The sequence below is a fragment of the Pteropus vampyrus genome, unplaced genomic scaffold, assembly GCF_000151845.1.
Source record: "Pteropus vampyrus isolate Shadow unplaced genomic scaffold, Pvam_2.0 Scaffold12, whole genome shotgun sequence".
Lineage (NCBI taxonomy): Eukaryota > Metazoa > Chordata > Mammalia > Chiroptera > Pteropodidae > Pteropus > Pteropus vampyrus.
The window spans coordinates 4194893-4217045 of NW_011888793.1; the positions used below are offsets into that span (position 1 = coordinate 4194893).

Below are 22153 nucleotides of genomic sequence, written 5' to 3' on the forward strand. Positions count from 1 at the left end.
ATCAACTTGAGGAACTTCAATGCTCCCCATCCTCTCTGCTGCCACTTTTCTCCAAGGCTGGTTAAACTATTCACCCATTCTCCCTTTTCCAAATGTCTTCCCCAGGCATTTCTATAGTATTCAGTGCTTATTTCTGTCGCTATTCTCACATTCATCCACTCATCATTTTTTTCTTAAATTATCAGTTCCTGTCGATCTCTCCAACTAAAATGTGAACTCTGAGGTCAGAGAGCTTACGCAGTAGTGCTCAATCAAGTCTGTGAGTATTATTAACAGAAACCTAAGAGAGTGCGGAAAACAACGTTGCGAGGGCGGCGCGTGGTTCTGCGTTCTTAGCGCAGGCCAAACAGCGCCGGAGGAGCCCGGCGTTGAGCCGGATGGGAGGCCCGCACTTCCTCCTGGGGGAGCAGCGCCTGGTGTGCAACGACTACATTTATAAGCAGGTCAGGAAACAAAAGGACAGAGCGGTGAAAGCTGGAAGGCCGCGGGTGGGGACCTGAGAGACCTCAGCACCACGAAGTTTGCCAGTGAGTCCACACCAAAAGACGACGCCCCCTCCTGCTCTTCCCCGCAAGCCCTGCCCACCACACGATCACGTGAGCCTTGCCCTGCGTGACCTGCCGCGGCGTCACGTGAGCGATCGCGGTCATGTGACCGTAATTTCGACGGAGCTCTGGCCTACGAGAATCCTGCGGGGCATCGGAGTTGCAGTCACTCTTGTTATCGGTCTCCCGCCAGCCCGATGGAGGAGGAAGAAGATGAAACGCGGGCCCTTCTGGCAAACCGACGCACGGAGACTAGTAGAGACGCCCCCGCTGTCCCCCGGGCGCTGCCGGCCCTCTGCGACCCCAGTCGCCTTGCGCACCGGCTTTTGGTGCTGTTGCTGATGTGCTTCCTTGGCTTTGGTGAGTCGCCTGGCCGGTTGGGGTGGGGCGGATAATCAATGAATGTCCGACATTCTCCTGAATTCCTAAGATGCTTCCCGAGCTCACCGGTGCCTCCAGGCCTCTGCGCAGCTTCTAGCTTCAACTCCTGGACCTCTCTGCCTTTCCCTTTGTGTCCCCATCCAAGCCTGTGGCGTCCCGAAGGTGGAGGTCAAGGGACTGAGCTGGGTGAATATTGTCCCTATGCCTTTTCTCCAAGAAGTCCCAAAGGCTAGCAGTTGAGTCCCTGATGAAGAAATCTCTGGATCGTTAAGGTTTCTCTTTGGCACTTTGTTCAGAAGGAATTCAGAAAGCTTTAACTACCCGCCCGCCCGCCGCATAAAAAGACTCTTCTTTTTTAATCAATAATTTCGTTAGTAGTCTTTATTAGTTTCTCACCCTCTTTTGGAAAATGTATGAATGTGTCTTGCTGATGGCTTTCGTGATTAGGTGTACTCTTCAGCTGTGCCACTGAAGCAATCACACTGGATTGGACTTGTGGTAGTGGTTGGTTTCACTTATAAAATCCGATGACTCTGAAAACAATTTCTTGAGATAAGTTTTAAAACATCTTCCAGTGTTTCAGCCACTAATTTATTCAGGAACATTCTAATGTTGATATTAGTTTGGCATGAAACTAATAATGTGTTTTTCAGGAGGCTCACAGAAACCGGTGTAATCAGCAAGTTTAGGAATATTATGTGGATAACTATGCTACTGTTGGAATACATATAAGTAGACATGAAGGACGCTTTGGGTTTTAGTTTCCTTGCAAGTCTTTTTGATTCCCTCCCCCCAAACCCTTTGTGGAAAGAGGATGCCCATCCATTACCTTTGAATCATGACATTGGTACCCCTTACAGCCATTAAAGCAGGAACCACAAGTTGCTGGGTTAGGAACAAAAAAAGAATAACAGCAACATAAAACACTTAAAATGGTCCCTATTCAAGCAGGCAGATCATTTTTGATAAATGATGATGCCAGACTTTCAGAAGCCAGATTCATACCTTTCTAATGACAATTTTCTTCTTTTGAATCTGTAGCTTCTAATATGTACTTACAGAAAGGATTAGCAGAGAAATGGAGGCAGTATTATCTTGAAGCTTACCACAAATCTTGTCAATTTTATTACTTTAAAAATAAATCTGAGTGAATCAATGTCAGCTTCTCTCTACATGTTCTTACTCGCTGACAGACATTATTGTTATGTTTTAACTTAATTCTTTAGAACTCTATTTTTCTTCATACTTGGCATTGTGCTTGCTAAATTATTTGATTCAGGCATTCTGTTTGTAGAATTAGAATTCTTGTTTCAAATATTGGTTTAGTCAGAGTAGTTACACTCCATTCTCCGCTCTCAGGATAAGTAGTGACCTTGGATAACATTACCGGGGAACTGCTGGGGATGTTTGTGAAATTGTGCGTGTGTACGCATTTTGGTAACTTTAAGGAAATATAGCTGCTTCATGAAGATGCTGATAAAATAATATATATATGAAGTATGACAGTAAAATGGAAGAACAAGTAGTTGTTGATTAAATTCTTAATCCAGGTTCCCAGTATTTGCTGTATATGCACACTAATGATTTGTAAATGATTTGGCATGTGCTCTCTGGGTTATTTGGCTACCATTTAGAAAATAATGATGGACAAGGAAATGGTTCAAAAAAGTTTTCACAGTGTCAGTCCTCAAGCCCCTCGTATAAACATTTAAAATCACCATTTGAGTAGGATTTTCAGCTTGAAACTTTTACATAGTGTTATTACTTAGAAAATATTTGCTTTTCCTTTTTCTAGGCAGCTATTTTTGCTATGATAATCCTGCTGCCCTTCAGACTCAGGTTAAACAGGTAAGTTTATTTTTTACCTTTGTTTCTTTTGTTGGCTTAAGAGCAGGTGTAGCTGTTGAGGCTTCATCAGCTCTCAGGTTGCCTAGTTGAAATAGGTTTTTGTTGTTATTTTGTTTTTTTGAACATGGATACTGACTGAAGAAGATTGTCAGTATTTTTAATCTGCTTCTGTAAAAATATATTTGATATTTACAGTTTCCTGTGCATTTAATCTCCTCGTAAGCTTTTTATTTGGACAGGGAGAAATGCATGGATTGGCCCTCCACATTCTAGAATGGAGAGAAAGAAGGTTGGAGTTAGTGGGAGGAAGGGTAGGGATAGGCTAAGATTATTCTTTTCCATGTGGTAGGGAGCCCCAATGCAGCTAATATAGGGGGGATAAAAATATAGAATATATAGACAGATGCAAATGGAAGTGGTCCCCGTAGTGGGGGATCTGATTGATGCTGGACTCCATGAAGCCTCTGAAATGGCATGTGGACTCAAGAAGTTCCCAGGTGTGACCATTTTTCTGGGGCAGGGGCCATAGCTGTCATGAGATTCCCAAAGCCGTTAAGTGACTACAAATGATTAAGAAATTCCTGCTCTACCTAGAATGTTTTGATTGTTAATTGCTAAACTTAACTGTTTGGAAAAATAGTTTTATTTTTTTTCCATGTAGGATATGCAGGTGAATACCACGAAATTCATGCTGCTGTATGCCTGGTATTCTTGGCCCAATGTAGTTTTGTGTTTCCTTGGTGGCTTTTTGATAGACCGAGTATTTGGAATACGGTAAGCTTGAAAAAAATCTCACCTATGGGTAAAATCTGTTCATAAGGAAAACACAGAACTAAATTAAGGTATTTCTAGAAAGAACTGAATAAATAAACTTCTTTGTTTTTCAAAAGATTTCTGTATCTCTGGAATCGGTTTTTGAGACTTGGTTAGTATTTCAGTTCAGGCTGGGACTAGTAAATGCTGTTTGTGGAATAGGTAACTCAGTTACCTAAAGGCAAATTATGCCCTCACTTAGAATCAGGCAAGCCATGGTCTGAATCCCACTGCTGCCACTTGCTCAACTTTCTAGCTCTTCTGAGCTGTTCCTAGCTTCGTGAGCTTCGGTTTCCTCGTTGGTAAAATATGGGTAATAATTTTTCTCCTGCAAGGTGGTTATGAGGTTTGAGAGCTGGATGTATGGTATTTGGCATATATGTAGTATTTGCTTCTCCCCAGTGAGAATTTCTCTTCAGGCGTCAAACTTTTTGTGACCACGTCTATTAGATCCTGAGGAAGGAATAACACTATGAGCTTTGTCACTTTTCATCCTTATGATTCTTTGTTTGTTGTTAGTGGAAACTAAGAGGCATGTAGACTGGGAATTTTTTCAGAAGGCAGAGGGCAAGGTAATAGTCTCCCAACCACGTCTGGTGGAAAAGAATTGAAGAAACTCTTAAGCGTTTAAACTTGGGGACTAACATTTTAAAAATTTGAAGAGTTAGAGAATAATGGAGGAATTTATTTTGCTTGGTCTAAAGGGATAGAATTAGCTGGAAATTTCAAGAGGACAGGTTCCATTCATATGTTGAAGACTTTGCTCGGTTATGTTGACAGGAGGTGCTATGAATTGCCTTGGGAGCATAGTGAGTTTTCCAGAGCTAGAGGACATTCAGTAGAATGTGGTGTGGCCATTTCACAAGGATTGTGAGAGGTGTTTGAGTTTCAGAAGTCCGGTTTACTCCTGTGGTCTTTGAGGACTCTTCTAATATCAACATTTTATTACTCTGGGGAAACATGAATCAGATACTAAAAGTTTAGAATGTTAGAGTAAAGCAGACTTACATTAACATGGTTGATATTTGTCCTTTTAAACATAGATTTTAGTTATCAAGAATTATAACCACTTAATTAATCTGACACTCCTTGGAATCAATCTTAAAATCTTAATAGAAATTTTATAAAGAATGTCCATTTTTAAATGGGAACCCTGGGTACTTCTTGAAGATTATTTCATGAGTTTTGTTTAAGAGATGACAGTGGTTTAAACTCACATATGCCATTACTAAAGCCTCTGGAATCCTTCTAGAAGTGAAGACTTCTGTAGATTAGCATTCGGCCCAGGAAAGCTTCTGACTTCAGACACAGACCAGCACTTCATTTTTCTTTTCTTGAAGGGAATGCAGAGAGGTCAAAGAAACCAAAGTGAATTATTACTGAAGGATTTGGTGACATACCCTTAATTCATTCTCTACCTCTTTCTTTCTAACAGATGGGGCACCATTATTTTTAGCTGCTTTGTTTGCATTGGACAGGTAAGAAAGGCCAAAATATTCATTGATTTCGTGATAGTGACTTGAATTCTATTCTGATTCCTGCAAAGATGTGTTTAATGAATGCCCATTTTAATTAAACATAAACTATTTTAAGCCTTGAGACAGGTGAACATTAATATTTTAATTTCACAGATTTACTAAGAGTGAATATTAAAACTGCTGTAGAAAATGTGATTCATCATAAGTTACTTACTTCTCTTGAATACCTTGAATTTACGTTTTCCATTAATTCTACATTGTATTCCACATTATAGGTTGTTTTTGCTCTGGGTGGAATAGTTAACGCTTTTTGGCTGATGGAATTTGGAAGGTTTGTGTTTGGGTAAGTTATGCATAATTTCATTTATCTTAATATGTTATTGTTTTAGTATTCAACTATCAATTTATTAAGGATTTACAAAAAATATATTGTCTCTTCTGGAAAATTCAAGTCCTTGAAATCTAGTCATATATACTTAAGACTATTAGTTGTCTTAATTTTCCTTTAAAGTAAGCAGCAATTTTAAGTGGTCATAGTTAACTCTTTTTGGGGTTTGGATATTAGATAGTTCTCCAGAAATAATCTTTTTCCTAGGGGTTTTGCTTTTTGTTGTACTGAAGCCTGTTTAAACTTCATTTATAGTATAGACCACCAGTTTCTAGGTTGGTGATTCATGGACATTTTGCTGTTGAAGGGTCTTGAATGAGTAGAATACAAATAGACCAGTTGTTCTTCATGAATTTCAGTGTCTTGTTCAATAAGCCTGTTCTGAGTCCAGCCTTGGACTTCCTGACCTGAGGGGATGCAGATGATAGAACTTATTCAATCTTTAACTTAAAAGTATAACTCATTCAATCTTTTCACTGGTACCAGGAACATGCAGACACATGTGACATACTCCAAAAAGTGTTCTAAATGAGAGAGAAGGAAACAAAATGTACATAAAAATAGAAGGGGATTTAGAGATGGAAGTGTGGTCAGAAGTAGCAATACAAACGAAGTGAGCCTTAACATCAGTATAGAATTTGAGTTAGTAAAAAGGAAGGACTATTTTTGGACTGGGATGGCATGGTGAAGAGAGCTCAGTGTTAGGATATGGAAGAGAAGAAGCTCCTAACTAAAGGCGTGGATGGGGAATGGTCAATATGTAGAACTAATAGAAGGAAAATTAAAACCCAGGAATAAGAGAATGTCAAATACTGAAGGTACTGGCCTATAAAGTAAATTTTTGTGTCTTTACAAAGTATGGCCCACTGTCTCTACATGATCATTTTTTATAGCATATATGGTGATGTGGTAACCCAGAGTCCTTTGATTGTCTGATTATTATTGCAGCATATCAGATCTCCAAAAACTTAGCAGTCTAAAACATTTCTTTGTGCTCGTGGACTTTGTGGGTCAGGAATTTGGACAGAGTACAGCAAGGACGGCTTCTCTGTGCACCTGTTGTCTAGAGCCTTACCTGAAAAGTTTCATGGAAGGCTAGGGGCTGGAATCCTGTGAAAGCTTATTGATGCATATGTCTGGCACCTGGGCTAGGGTCACTGAAGACTAGCTATGCTGGCTAGAGTGTCTTAAGTGTAGCCTCTCTGGCTTGGCTTTCTCATAGCATGGTAAACTCTGGATAGTTGGACTCCTTACAGGTGGCTCAGGGCTCTTAAGTGTGAATGTTTGAGTAAATAGGCAAATGTCACCTTTTGTGACCCAGCCTTGGGATCACACAGTGTCACTTCTAACGTATTCTATTGGTTGAAGGAGTCATAAACCCACCTAAATTCAGAGGAAGAGACAGTGACTTCCACCTTTTGATAAGTGGGGTGTCAGAGTTTTAAACCTACTGCATTGCTAACTGTGGTCTTTCTTTATAAGCTTGATTTTTCTTTCTGTTTTTCTTTCTTTCTTCATTTTTAGTATTGGTGGAGAGTCCTTAGCAGTTGCTCAGAATACGTATGCTGTGAGTTGGTTTAAAGGCAAAGAATTAAACCTGGTCTTTGGACTACAACTTAGCATGGCTAGAATTGTAAGTATGGCAAACCTAATCAAGCCAAATAGAAAGCAAAAGATTGAATCTTATAATTATCTCTTGAAAATTATAGGATGAAGTATGTATGATAAACATTAGTTTAAAGAATCTGAGCATTGGAATGGATCTTACAGATTTCATTGTCTAATTTCTTATTCATTTCGGCATCCCAGCTATTAAGGTCTTCACATATGGTAATCCTGGCGCTGCTTGTGCATTCCATGGTCAGAAGCTCACTGTGTGATGGGACAGCCCTTCAATTAACTTTATGAAGCTCAACCTCACATAGAGATGAAATCTGCCTGCACATGTAGCTTTTACTGATTGCTTCTGCTTTGTCCTCTGTAGTTCACCACCTTAACTGTGGACTAGCACTTTGCTGATGAAGACAGCTCTTAAGTTCTTGCTTATTTCCTGCGGTTGTCTAAGCCACATTATGCAGGTTTCAGCTCCCCGAACATGGGCTCACTCCTTTCTAGACTTAACCGCAGATGGCCATCGTGCCTCCTAGCATTTGAAACCTGCAGATGATCATAGTGTTTCAGGTTGGATCTGACAGAGGGTACTCAGGGGAACAACATTATGCTTTTATTAATGCAGCCGGTAAGGTGTTTTGGCCGTCCCACACCGCATTAGGTTTTTTTCCTTGGAAACGCCAGTGAATGTTGTTTTATTTTATTTTTTTTAAAAACAAAAATTTTACCAGATTATTTTAGACTAATAAATGGCATGAAAAATGCTTATGACATATTCTTAAGAAGAAATCCAGTATAAAAAGTTTTGAATGTAATATTTCATCATGTGAAATATAGAATATGTTTTTGTGAATATAGATTCTAATTTGTCACTACTATAAATAATGCTGTTGTATGACACTATAAAACTTATCCGCATCTCATTTCCTTAGGCTAGGTCACTAAGAATGAAATTATTATTGAGTCACGGAGTTTGTTGGGGATTCTTAGGACTGTTGAGACATATTTTTACATTATTCTCTCAGAGATGTTTACATCCCCATCTGTGGAATATGAGAGGATCCTTTTCATATAGTACAGGCTATTATTACTTTTAAAAAAGTCTTTTTATCAGTTTGATGGGGAACACCTAATTATTATTTTACTTTGTAATTCTTTGATAACTAGTTTGGTTTCCAGTGTTTTCTAAATTTTATCTATAAGAATATTCTGAGTACTTCGTTATGTATCTTGTGCAAGTTAAGATATGTCTGTGGCAGTTTGTGGATCTCATTGTCTGATAACTTCTCAAAGAATAATACAGGATCAGTGGAGTAAGACTCATTCTCAGTGACGCCATTGGGGTTCCTAGTGATTCTCAGGTTCTTTTCTGAGTGGTTACATATCAGTTAGAATCCATTCAGCTGTGTTCTGTGGAGCCCTCAGTTTTTAGGGCTTGGGGGCTTTGAGGATGCAGGATGGGGGTTCTTGGAGTGTTGGGAAGATCTGAGCAGCAGGTGGAGTGAGCCAGATCTCAGGCAGCCACCACATTTCTTAGTCTTCAGGGTCTGACCTATCGATAGCAGAGTTTTAGTCAATAGCACATTTAGCACAGTTGACATTCCCCATTCCTTGATTTCTTCTCTTGGGTTCCAGGACATGACAGTGTCACAGTCTTCCTTTTGCCCTCTTTCTGCTTCTCCTCTACCTCTTTTGCTGATTGCATCTCAGTCTTCTCAAGCTGTAAATGTGGGAGTGCCCCAGAGCTTGGTCATTAGGCATCTTCTTTTTTCTTTTGATGCTCATTTCCTTGGTGATCTTACCTCGTTTTGAAATTTTAAATAACATGTCTTTGCTCCTGATTTTATATCACTTGTCCAGGGCTTTCCATGAATTCTACACCTATATATACAACTCTCTACTTGACATTTTCACTTGGGTGTCTAGTAGGCACATGAAACCTGACATGGCCAAACCCAGCTCTGCTATTCTAGCTGCCATCTTCCAAATCGGCTGATGCTGTCGTTTTCTCATCCTTAGTTATTTTCTTCCAGTTGCTCAGGCAAAAACTTTGGTGTCACACTTAACTCTTCTTTTTTTTTTTTTTTTCCTGCTCCACACTACACATATTTTTCTTTTGCAAATCCTGTTAGCATGAAAATATACCCATATTCCAGCCACTTCTCACTTGCCCATTCTAGCCACCCTAGTCCAAGACCTATCATCTCTGTTCTGGATCATTGCAGTAGTACCTTAACAATGTCCTTGCTTCTGCCTCCGTCCCCACTTGTAGTCTGCTTTGGATATGGCAGCCAGAGCGGGTCTGTTAAAGCATACATGAATCATGCCCTTTTCTGTCAAAACCCTAACAGCTTTCCTTCTCACACAGAGTAAAAGCCAAAATCCTTATTATGCTGTATAGCCCTGCTTCCTAACATTTCCTCTCTTGGGACCTTATCTCATCTTCTCTCTTCATTTATGCTGTTTCAGCCTCTGTCCACCTTGCCATTCCCTGAGCACGCCAGGCAGCCTATCTCTCTGGGCCTGCACACTGGTTGTTCCTCCTGCCTGAATGCTCTTCCCCCGGATGTCCTCACAGCTAGCTTCTGTCAACTTTTTACTTTATATTCTCCACCCCTTTATATTCTCCTTCTCTGCTTATTTTTTTCTTATTTTTAAAACTCTTTTAAATGCTGTTATACCACATGTTTTACCTCTTCTATTCCACTAAAAGCTCTATGACAGCTGGAAATTTTTCTGTTCTTTATTATATTTCCAATACTTAGAATAGTGACTGATATGTACTCAGGGCTAAATAATTGCTAAACGAATGAATAAATGAACAAGGATATTTCTACTATAACTTTTATAGTCTTCTTTTGGACAGTTGGAGGATGAATTTTTTTAGATGTCAACACCAGGAAGAGTTGTGCTCGTTCTGAGCTAAGGTTTATTTTGTCGTAGGTGCCTTGTGAATTTTGTACTTCGTGTTTCATTGTTGCTTCGGTTACTAAAAAGTTTTAAATGTACTGTGCTATGTTGAATACTAGCATTTTATATAAATTGGCATTTTTTATTTGGTGATCTTGTCTGTGGCTTTATTTTTGTTAGTTTTTTCCTTCTAGTGTTTGTAAAAAATTATCTCTTGTTTAATCTGGATCCTTTATACTTGTTCTGTAAGTCACCTTACATCCTATTTTTCAAGAAAGGCAGAGATATAAATAAAAATTATGTTGATTTATTTTTTTCCTCTTTCAGGGAAGTACAGTAAACATGAACCTCATGGGATGGCTGTATTCTAAGGTTGAAGCTTCGTTGGGTTCTGCTGGTCACACAACCCTTGGAGTCACACTTATGATTGGTTGGTAAATCCTGATATCCTACATTTTGTATCTTCTGAAAGTATGTCACAGGAAGCATCATAGCAGAGAGGAAGGAATATTGGAATTGGAGTTAGACCACGTTGGTTATAATTTTGCCTGCTCAATTCACTAGTTCTTTGACCTAATTAGAAATAGTGGCTCATGCACCCCCTTTGTATTTTTATTTCCACTTTCTTAAAATGGAGGATTTTGTCCCACTCTTGTCTACTTCAGTATTTTCCTGATGATCAAATGAGAGAGTGTATCTGAGGGTAATCAGGAATTTATATATGTAAGATGGTAATTATTTGTTGATAGTAGAAGGGAGGATTGTTTTCTTTTGCTCAAATTCAGTTAGTATGCCTCTAGACCTTAGATTTTATAGACGTCAGAGATAATGTGATATGGTAGGAAATCTGCTAAGTAGGAGTCAGGAGCCTGGGTTCTAGTCCTGGCTCTAACAGTTCTGTCATCTTGGACAAGGTAGTTAACCTCTGTGTCTCAGTTTTCTGTAAAATTGTGGGCGTTTTACCAAAACTCTGTAGGTCCTTTCTGGCCCTAAGTTCTCTTAGCTGAGGCTCCATTGTGCTGGTTGCTGGGTGGGTCACTGAGAATCATATGAGGCCCTCTGGATTCACCACCTGTGCTTTTTCTCTGTTCAGTGAATTTGTCTAACTGAGCCCCATAGTGTGTAGAGGGCTTCTTGCAGAGCCTGTGAGATGGGGTGAATGTTCTGTGCCTTCTTTCATTCCTTATATTTCCTTGGTACAGCCTGGTAAAAGCAGGACAGTGGAGTAGTAATCCTGAACAGGTGACTTGTACCTGGAGACTTCTTTCTTCTCCTTCCTTCTCAAATTCTTTGCCTTACTTAAAACCTCTTTCTTCCTCTCAAGTGCTCTTCAGTATTCCTTCTAGTTTCCTCCACAATGGAAAGTTTGAGAATTTTAAAGAATTTTAGAGCCAGAAAAGATGTGGGCCATCATAAGTCAAAATCTCTTATTTTACAGATGGGGAAATTGAAGCCCAGGGAGATTAAGTTCTGTGTCCAAGATCATTCAGCTTATTAGTGGCCAAAGTAAAACTTATATGTACTAACTTTCAGTAATTTTTCAACTGAACTGTATTACGTCAGCTAATTAAAGATTCATTTATTTTACTAAGCTTCTTTTTAAAAATCTTCATAAGTATAAACTTTATTTCACTATTTGTCCAATTTACTTTAATGATATGAGGTCAGCCATTCATGAGTAATGTGAATACTCAGCACAAAGAGAGCCTGAGTGAGCTGTGCTGTGGGAGGGCGGGGCCTGGGGCTGGCAGAGAGTGACAGCAAGGATTACAGACTTTGGGAAGGAATCAGAAGGAAGATGAAGTAATCACAGAATCAGACATTGCTTTTATAATTTTTTCCCCCCATCACCTTTTAATAATTGGTGCTTAGACTGAATTAAGAAATGACTAATTTGCTAGCTGGTCATCATCTTTTGTCAGTCTGTATTTTGCATTACAGTACTGGACTAATCTGTTCTAATTTTTCCCTCTAATCTTCAGCCTTCTACTGGGAAATAATATAGTAACAGTGACTACTGTTTGTCGAGTGCTTATTACCATTTACTTTTCCTTTCCTTCTGTCCTGATTCAGTAATTGTAGGCTTTTCTTACATGTGTAAATACAGTCACTTTTGGTTGCTAAGTTTTTGGCTGTTAAAGTGGTGTGCCACCTTTTAAGGAACTTTCAGTCTTTTAAAAATCTTTTTTTTTTTTTTTAATTATAGGAGGTATAACGTGTATTCTTTCACTAATTTGTGCCTTGGCCCTTGCTTACTTGGATCAGAGAGCAGAAAGAATTCTTCATAAAGAACAAGGAAAAACAGGTAAGTCTAAATGAAGAAAAGTGAAACTTTGAGGAATTATAGCCTTTTTGTGATAATTTACAATGATGCAAGTTCCTAATGCAATATTGTAAACCCACGAGACTTAATACATATTTTTTAATCTTTTATTGCCAAATGTCTTAATTTCGAGGTACATTTTCCCCCTTTTATGTTTTTGGCATAATTTGCATTCTTGATTGTACTTTGTATATTTGCAAAATGATGAGTGTTCCTGGAAGAAAGTTGAAAGGTAGATGCTAATCTTAGACTCTGCTTTTTCTAATGTCTTTTTAAGTTATCCCAGAAAGTATGTTCCAGTAATTTACTGAGAAAAATATTCTTTTAACTGAATGGCAAAGGTTAATCATGTGATAACAGAAAGATCTTCTTGACTTCAGTATGCAAGATTATGCTGATAGCTTCTTCCCTTTTTTCTCAAGGTGAAGTTATTAAGTTGACTGACGTGAAGGACTTTTCTTTACCCCTGTGGCTCATATTTTTCATCTGTGTCTTCTATTATGTTGCGGTGTTCCCTTTTATTGGACTTGGGAAGTGAGTATTCTCTAGCATTCCATTCTTGTTGACTAAATTATAATGAGAATTCAGTCACATAAATATAATTTTTTTAGCTGTAAATCTTGCTTCTCTGGTTATAGTTTATATTTACACAGGAATTGTTTTGTATCCTGGGACCCAACTTATTTTCTTAGCTTAAGGTTTAGTATTGGTTTAATACTTTATTTTTTTGAAGAACTACCCAATAGTTTTTGATTCAAAATAATTGACTTATTTTAATGCTTGATTTTAGATTAGTAATATTTTTTTTTCCTCTTTATTCTTTGGTTAGAAAGCCTCTTATTCAGAAGGCAAACAGTATATTGGCTTATAGTGACTGGGCACATTTTTATTTGCTAGGACTGCAATTCTGCCAGACTCAGATTCAGGGTTCAAATCAAATTCTTTGCTTTATTTTCTACTGCTGTCTTTTTCTTTCATTGGCAGCTGCTTAAACAGAGCAGTGTATGAGTGAGAGTGCATTTGTAGGGTGTGTCTTTGTAATTATAACCTTTAAATTCAGGCTTTTATTTTAAATAATTTGAGACAAATTATTATGCATTATAATGCTATGCATTATATAGCAAAGAACCTGTCCACTATTACTTTTAAGGAAAAGAAGCAGTCTTAATTCCCTGTGGTAATACATTTGGTTTTCTGAAAATTCACGTGTACTGTTTGCTGTATATGTAAAAAAAGAAAAAGGCATCAGTATATTTTATTTAGTTAGTAAAATGTTTATATAAACACTAAAGCTTTAGCCATTTACTTGAAGATGAATATCAAATAAGGTGGGAAAACAGTATCAAGAAGAAAAAGTTGACTAAACTTAGAATTATTCATATTTATTTTCGCCTTTATTTTTTAAAAACAATAGTTTTCTCTAAAGTGCTCATTTCTCTTTTTCCCTCTTTATTTTAGGGTTTTCTTTACCGAGAAATTTGGATTTTCTTCCCAGGCAGCAAGTGCTATTAACAGGTATTTTACCACTTTTGTAAGTGCTTATTGTGCACCTAGTGCGGGTCTTAGAACCAGACGTTAAAAAACACGTGTGATATAACACTGACAGTGTGAAACCAAGACTGTCCTGGGACTCGATCCTGAGTGTCCGTCTTTGCATTAGTGGAAAATAAAAGGAGTCTTGGACCACTCTTTATATCTTTATATTTCTGTTTACGGATGACCATTTTAGAAAATCATCAAACTAAATGAGCTAAGGTTTGCTTGCCTGATGGCTTTGAGAACTTCTTGAATTTTTTTTTTGGTAGCTGTGATAGATTTCATTAAATATCTTTTATATTCTCTGGGCAGTGTTGTATACGTCATATCAGCTCCCATGTCCCCAATATTTGGGCTCTTGGTGGATAAAACAGGGAAGAACATCATCTGGGTGCTGTGTGCAGTGGTGACCACGCTTGCTTCGCACATGCTACTGGCCTTTACACTGTGGAACCCTTGGATTGCTATGGTAATGTTGCTGTTAACACCTGGGGGGCACAGGGGACAGGGAGGAGGACTCTGCAAAGTGTATGTCAGGGGCCATGCTCAGCACCTCAGAAAGCAGTGCTCGTGACAGTGGGGAAAACAATGACTTGATTTCAATTTCTATGAAGTAACTTTTTAAAGTATATAAATATTAATTGTTAATGCATAGGGATTTTTAATTTCATTTGACTTATTTAATAGAGTAACCTCGATGCTAAAATAAAATGTGAAATAAAATAGTCTTACAAAAGCCAGAATGCTTATTAGTTCCATTTGTTTTTCTGTACTTCATTAAAAGAACTCATTCCATCATAGGTGGCAAAAACTATCAGCCTAATAACTGTTACATCACATTTTTTTATCATTGACTTTTAGTAAGTCAAAAAATGATAACAAATTCATAAGCTTTTGTTATAGTTCTTCAGAATGTCATTTTTAAAAACACAGGCTGAAGTGCTGCATTTCTTACCTTTTAACAAAAGAATATCTTGAACATATATATTTGTGTACTTGGTGAGAATTCTATGGGACAAATTCCTAGAAGTAGAAATGCTACAATAGAGGCTTTGCACATTTAACATGTTGATAGGTATTGTGACTTCTCTTCCAATAACTACCCAGTTACAGCTTTATCAGTAATACAAGAATATGTTTGTTTCTTAGTATCCATGCCATTGTTGGACATTGGCATTATTTTAATCTTTGCCTATCTGATAGTAGATATAAGTGATCTTATTTTAATTTAAATCATGAGGTTCCTTTTTTAATTGAAGAAAAAGTCAGCATTAGGTGATGTTTAAAAAGCAATGGTGGTGGTTAATTATCTGCCCTGCTCTCTAAACGGGTACTGATGACCCAGAGATAAAATAATGGACTGTTGGCATGATGTTGCCTTGGTTGCTTAATTATAATTTCTAATAAGTTTTGGAAAATTAGCTTCCTTAAAATATTGGTAATAACTTTTTGCAAATTAGCTTTGTTTTCTTCCTTGGTTCTTGATTGCACCCTGGGGCCAGCCAGTTAAAGATGCATATAATATAAAATGGTTAAGACAGTATGCATATATTTTGTCGCAAGAGAGATACTGTTTGAGAGGGTCAGAACTTTTTTGTATTGACTGAGTGTTAGCCTGATCACAGTAAAATTTGCATGAATATTCATATCACTCTTGCTAATCTGCATTAAAGGAAAGTCACCTTTTGGTTAATATAAGCCTTTTACCCTTTTCTGTATTGCTTCCTATAGTGTCTCCTGGGAATCTCCTATTCATTGCTTGCCTGTGCATTGTGGCCAATGGTTGCATTTGTAGTTCCGGAACATCAACTAGGAACTGCATATGGCTTGTAAGTATTTGCATTGTGGATCGTATAATGCCTCTCTCTGCTGTATCAATTTCATTATTATGTGAAATTCCAGGTCTCCTGAATCTAGTCATCTTTAGGCTTCTGGGATAGCTCTTAACCTAGAAATCACTAGAAAAGTCAATTAACCTATTTATGACATTATTGTGGCAACAGAAATGCTCCAAGCCTCCAGCAAGAGAGCTGGAGTAAAGTTAACCCATAAGAAGTAATTGTGACATTATCATCCCACTGCCCGTTTTTCTAATGGCTTCTCAGTGAAAAGTTGAGTATTGGTTTCTGGCTGAAAGGAGATTGGCATTCACTTACCTTTTCTTTATTCAGCAGGAAGGTGTTGAATTCATACTGCACTTAATAAGGCAAGCTCCCTTACCTTTGAGCATGAAATCTAGTAGAGGAGATGTGGGATAAAAAAAAAATCTTATCAGGTCACCCCTGGTTGAAAACATCTCTTAATACTAACAGTATGTGATTTATAAATACTATTATTTATAGTGAATTATTACTCTGTATGTGAAGATTTAAAATTGAAATGTGTTTTTATATTTCTTGAATTGTAGCATGCAGTCCATTCAGAATCTTGGGTTGGCAGTCATTTCCATCATTGCTGGCATGATACTGGATACTAAGGGATATTTGTTTTTGGAGGTTTTCTTCATTGCCTGTGTTTCTTGTAAGTGTCCCATGTGGCAACATTTATTTAGTTTCTTTTAATATGTAGCAGAATGTGCTTATTTATACTTTTAGTTTTTTGTTGTCATTGTTGTTTTCTTCTCTTTTAAACCAAATTTCTAAGATCTATGTCTTAGATTTGCATAATTCTTAGCCTGTGCATCAATTTCCCAACTGCTGACTTTCCAGTTCCCTGAAGATTCACAGGCATTATTCAGATTTCTATCCTTAAAGGCAGCAGTGGAATCTGTTTTATATTCTATTTTAAATATTTATGTTTTTTAAAAAACATTTTCCCCTTTAAAGTAGAACTGTTGAAGGGTTCTGAGTATGTTCCTGGTGTGAATGTGTGGACATTGATGTGATTTAGGTGTGAATGCTCATAGCTAGATCATTAGACAATTTTAAATTGCTTTTATTCTTAGTCTTTTTAATTTTCACCTGTAATGATTTGTTGGTAAAAAAAATAGGAAGCATTGGGAAACTATTGAAAACTAAATTGTGTTCATCTGAAAAAAATTCTCATATATTAAGATGCCTTTTATATTTCAGTAACATATATTTAAAATGTCATACCCCAGAGATGATATTATCAGACTTCATTTTCATTTAGAGGGAATAGTGACTATCTATACTTGAAGTATAATTATACTTTCAGATAATTGCTTATGAATAGCCTAAATACATTTTATTATCATAATTTTAGAAAAAAAATCTCAATTTTAGAAATAAGCACATCAAATTTGAAAACATTGTTTTTAAAAGTGAGTCATATAAGAACTTAAAACTTAAGAACTGGTTCACGAAAGTGCTTTTGTCTTATTTTTGATGCTGCAAATGTGGTTTAATTTCAAGTCGCAGTTCCATACATGTTTGGTTCCCAAACTGAACACCATGCCATTTAAAAAAATAATGTTTGTTCTTCGAGTGTGCCTCTCTTGTTAAAGTACAAAGCCAAGCACCTGACTTTCTGAGGTTTGCTCTGGCTCATGGCTTCGGAGAGTCTAATGACCACGTTCTGATGTTTGTAAAATGGATGTGGTGTTTTCAGACCTAAAACTCCCAAAAGATTACTTTGTGGCTCTCTGGAAAAGGTAGACAGTCTAGGGGCTTGCACGAGTTTTTGGTAAGTACCAGGAAGGACCAGCACTTACAAAGGGAGAGGAAAGAGCAGCGGGGATGACCCATGGTGGATCAGCCCTTTCTCCTGTGGGGGTCTCAGCTTCTTTGTTTCTGGCTTTGCCATCCCTGGGCTCAGGTAGCCACTGGAGAAAATGGCGTGTAACTTATTTTTAGTGCTTTTTGGAAAATAATGTGAATAGTGTTTTTGTTTTTAAATACTAGTTAATAATGATTTATTTGATTTGTCTAAGTTTTACTTTGTAATCGTAATTACATAGGAATCATTGGGAAGAAGTACTTGTTTTTTAAGGGCCCTGTGTTTTTTTCACTTCCAGTGTCACTCTTAGCTGTGGTCTTACTCTATTTGGTGAATCGTGCTCGAGGTAAATAGAAGTTCAAGTATTTTCTTCTTAAACTATGATGGATCATCTTGTGGGGTCACTGGATTATCTGAGTGCCTCTTAAGAGGCCAGTGCTCTAGTTCATGTAACAGTGACATTCTGTTCATAGTGATGGAAACATTTATTATATAACATATAATTATGTATTCTGGACCTTCATATTTATTGAAATTGTTGTCATGTTCTTTTTGTTTTGTAATATAAAATTTAAGTTTTGTAATATAAAATTTTGGATGTTCTTATTATGCTAGCAAAAAATATATTAGCATAAAGAAGCATTTTTAAAATAATTTAAAGCCATTCCTGTATTATTGTTTTATATTTAAAAAGATTTATAGCTGAAACGTGTATTTTGTGATTGCAAGTGCATGATATAGAATGAGAAATTGCAGATTTTTTCCTTTTGCTAATATATACTGCATGCATTTGTGCTTTTTTCTTGATTCTTTCTAAGATTTTGGTGTGACCTTTATCAGTTTTTCTAACTGGCTTACTCATAAAGGTTATTATGCATTTAGAAGAACATATACACATGTTTAAATAGCTTTAGGTCATTTCCTTTAATTTCTCTTAATTTTCACTATTACTGAATATTAATATAATGTCCCAATTAACAAAACCAGAAGCAATACATAAGTCCAAACTTAAAAGAATGCTAAAATTAAGGAATGGTTATTTGTCCCATATAAGGATTCTTAAAAAACATTTTTTTCCCCTTGGGAAAGTTCCAGCAAATAAACTATTTCTTTTCATCTTCCATAGCCTTTTCTGTTACTTTAAGATATTTCAATGCAAGAGTACGTGTGTGCTGTTTGAATTTTACTTACAATAGTTATATTGAAAAGATTCTGTGTTCATTTGTGTTTTAGGTGGGAACCTAAATTATTCTGCAAGACAAAGAGAAGAAATAAAACTTTCCCATGCTGAGTAAGTATTAAAAAGAAAAGTTGTCCTTATTTTTAAAATCTTAAACATTAGCATTTTATTTCAAGATATTGGGATTGGATGTTTAAGAAATCATTCTATTTCTTGATTTTCAAGAGCTAACAGTTACCTCCAGAAATGCTGTAACAAAATTCTTGTTTATGTCAGAAAATTTAAAAATTTAAAAATTCATTAAGAGTTAAGATGAAGGGGAAAAAATATTCGGGTTTAAATTGCCTTCTGAGAGAGAGATGTATTTGTAATTTATCGAAGGAAAGGTGTTTGTCCTAAGTTTCTGTGCTAGACTCACCCTTCTAGCTTCTGTGATATTTTGTTTTTCTTAACTAGTTGAGATAATTTTTCATCTTCCCTGACTCATTTGAAACAGGTTAAAGTATATAGTTTGGGATTTAATTTAAATTAAATTTTTTCCATGACTGTATATTAAAACATAATAGTGATTATATTTCATGTTATTTCTAATTTTTTAGACATTTAATTTTTTTATTTAAGAATTTATCTTTAAATATATACCATGTAACTAAGTTTTGTAAATTTTGCATAGTTTAAAATCTGCTAGATCAAGGCTTGTTTCATGGGTGATGCTTGGCCATCTCAGATTCCCTTTTAACATAATAATTCAACTTCTAGAAATATATTTTAAGAAAATAATCAGAAGTGTTACAAGTTTTAAATATCTTTATGACAGTTTTGTTTAATATGTCAGATAATTGGAAACAATGTAAATGTCCCAAAGTAGGGAAATGATTAAATATGTTATGACACATCTATATATTTTAAAAATTATTTTTTAGAAGGATTTTTAAAATCAAAGATATGTAACATGCCATATATTATGAAAGCAAAAGACAAAAATGTAGATATATTCTAATTTAATTTAAAAAATGTATGCAGGCATGTGTATTTCTTAAACCTATTTATTACTTGTACATAATAGAAAAAATACTAAAAGAAAAAACCCCTAAATGTTAACAATTCCATTTAAATAGTATGGTTACAGGACTTTTTTCTTTACTTTTCTATATTTTCCAAATTTTCTACATTGATCGTTGCTTTTATGATCAAGAGAATTTAAAAGATTATTCAGCAAAACGTGTAACTTCTAATACTTGGCACTACATGTTTTGTAATGCTTATGGTTTTCATTTTGTAAACCAGATGGGCTTTGCGTTTTTTTTCCTCCTCTTTTTGATAATTTATTGCATTGTGTTTTGCAGATGAGAAGTTTAAAGGACTGTCATGAGAATGAGCTGCACATATCATTGGTTTGAAAACCTCCATTTATTAAAAATTTTTTTTTAAATCTAGAGTATAGTCATTAGGAAAAACTGGTCTGGAAATACACCTATTTCAAAGTATGTTCGTGAGGACTATTTTATTCTCTGTCTTTTGTGTGTTGCTGAAGAATTCTACTTTAGAATAGGCTAATCAACAATGAAGTTTAGAAAATTGCTCTGGAACAAGCAGGTGAACTTCAGTAAGGACAGTAAATAATAGAAATCATTGGATCTCGTACTGAGATCATTTTCACAAAGTAAATCTTAGGGATATGACCTTTTCATCTTAAAGCAAAAAAAAATTTTTAAAGCTTTTTGAGGGAGTAGAGGGATGTTTCACACAATAAACTATGGCATTTTAATAGGCATTCTCTTTTATGATAGGGAATGTTTACAAGTTATTTTTATGAAGTCTCTTCATTTTCGCAAGTAGCAGATTGTATTCTGCTCCTTTAGTTATGAGAGGCTGCTGAGCAGTGACCCTTTTGAGCTTTATCTCTCCAGTGCTGAGCACCTTAATCACTTGGGAACATGATTTTGTGGTACAAACATTCTGTACAGTTTTTTTTTTATAGTTAATTATTTTAAAATGTCCTTTAAAGTATGATAATTGCATATCTACATGGATAAATAAAAACACTGTAAAAGAAATAATGTCTTCTAACTTTTAATTTTTGAAAAAAATCTTAAAACTCTAACTTTAACTCTTATTTATGTGGCAGATTATAAGAAAATCTGTGTTGGAATAAAGAAAATTTGCCTAATTATAGTCATTGAAAGATTATGGGATTAGCTTTTTCTCCAAATAAAATAAATAAAATACAGATGTGAAATTTCTCTGACAGACTTAAAACACTTTTTAATTGACTCAGTCTTAGCATATTCAAGTCAAGGAATTTTTCATATGTTTTACTCTCTGTGGGTGTGCAGATATTTTAGACAACTATTAAACTAATGAATTAGCCAATTGTATTGTTTCAAGTACATGGCCTAACACTGTATGTTTAAAAGTTCTGGAACACATTAAATTAAAGATGCATTTTTTTTATTCAAGATAAGTTTATTTTTCTGATTTATAGTTTATCGTGTCATTTTTCAATTGTTAGCTCTTTAGGCTTTGAAGGCAGCATGACTTTTAATGGCTGTCGAATGTTGGCCTCACCAGTTGGGGAGAGTGCAGGACGTCCACTGCCGGAGGACTTGTGTGGTCTGGCCCTTGCCTTAATCTTTCTTCTACCTCTGTGCCCCAGTTGCATTGAGCTGCTTAGATTTTTTTCAAATGGGTCATGTTCCTTCCCTTCCTGAGGGGCTTTGTCCACACTGATCCCTTTGCTTAAAACATATTACCCAGGATGCTCTGCAACCTGGTTTCACCTGATTTCCAATAGTAAACCTTAGTCCCAGCTCAGAAGCATTATTCCTGTGGAAACTCTTCCAGACCCTTCGTGCAATATCAGGTTCTTCTAAAATTCCTGTGATCTTGGGAAAAGCCTATATTTTTCCTTCTTAGCTTACCTCTACTTGTAATGAAGAATTTGTGGTGGTGTGGGTTTCTGTCTCTTTAGATTGTAAATTCCTTGAGGGTAAGGACTGTGTCTGTTATCTTGATTGTGTTGATAGTGCCTAACACAAAGTAGGCTAAATAAATATTTTTTGAATGATGTATAAATAAGGAGAATAAGTTAGATTAACTTTTCGAAGGATAAATTGGCAGTATAAATAACAAGACCTAAAAGAGTGGGCCACATGCCTTTTGGCATAGCAATTGAAGGAAACCATTAGACATATAGTACATAAATATACATAGCAATTTTAAGGAAACCATTAGACATATAGTACATAAATATACTTAAGGAAGTCTCTTCATTGCAAGATTGCTTGTAATAGCCTGAAGTGGGAAGCCATCCACGTTTATAAGAATAGGAGATTTGTTAAGTATATCGTACCATGTGCTTATAGTGAAATATTAAGCAGTCATTAAATGGTTTCATTAGAGAGCATACTGACATGGAACAATGGCATTATGCAGAAGATTCAGAGTGCTGCTGCTATATTT

The 22153-nt window shown here is 36.2% G+C and overlaps 1 protein-coding gene across 3 annotated transcripts; it reads left to right on the top strand.

Annotated features, from left to right (window-relative positions):
* The first annotated feature begins 629 nt into the window (after positions 1-629).
* MFSD1 (major facilitator superfamily domain containing 1) lies at positions 630-21150 on the top strand. Of its 3 annotated transcripts, XM_011379640.2 has the most exons (16): positions 630-905; positions 2722-2774; positions 3436-3548; positions 5023-5065; positions 5341-5408; positions 6978-7086; positions 10302-10404; positions 12181-12279; positions 12720-12831; positions 13756-13812; positions 14146-14302; positions 15565-15662; positions 16241-16353; positions 17810-17857; positions 18745-18802; positions 20038-21150. In XM_011379640.2, the coding sequence occupies exons 1-16, from the start codon at positions 743-745 to the stop codon at positions 20039-20041; spliced, it is 1398 nt and encodes a 465-aa protein (XP_011377942.1). In that variant the 5' UTR covers positions 630-742; the 3' UTR covers positions 20042-21150. The 3 variants fall into 3 exon arrangements, with proteins under 3 accessions (XP_011377942.1, XP_011377925.1, XP_023380245.1); XM_011379623.2 differs by lacking the exon at positions 20038-21150 and having other exon boundaries at positions 18745-18806; XM_023524477.1 differs by lacking the exons at positions 3436-3548; positions 20038-21150 and having other exon boundaries at positions 742-905; positions 18745-18806.
* The last annotated feature ends 1003 nt before the right edge of the window (positions 21151-22153 follow it).

What these genes read in the sequence shown, in the direction of transcription:
- MFSD1 (XM_011379640.2), top strand. Translation starts at nt 743, where the DNA reads ATGGAGGAGGAAGAAGATGAAACGCGGGCCCTTCTGGCAAACCGACGC. An exon ending in AACTTAGCATGGCTAGAATT is followed by an intron (nt 7,087 to 10,301) that starts GTAAGTATGGCA and finishes TTCCTCTTTCAG; the next exon opens with GGAAGTACAGTAAACATGAA. An exon ending in GGAACCCTTGGATTGCTATG is followed by an intron (nt 14,303 to 15,564) that starts GTAATGTTGCTG and finishes TGCTTCCTATAG; the next exon opens with TGTCTCCTGGGAATCTCCTA.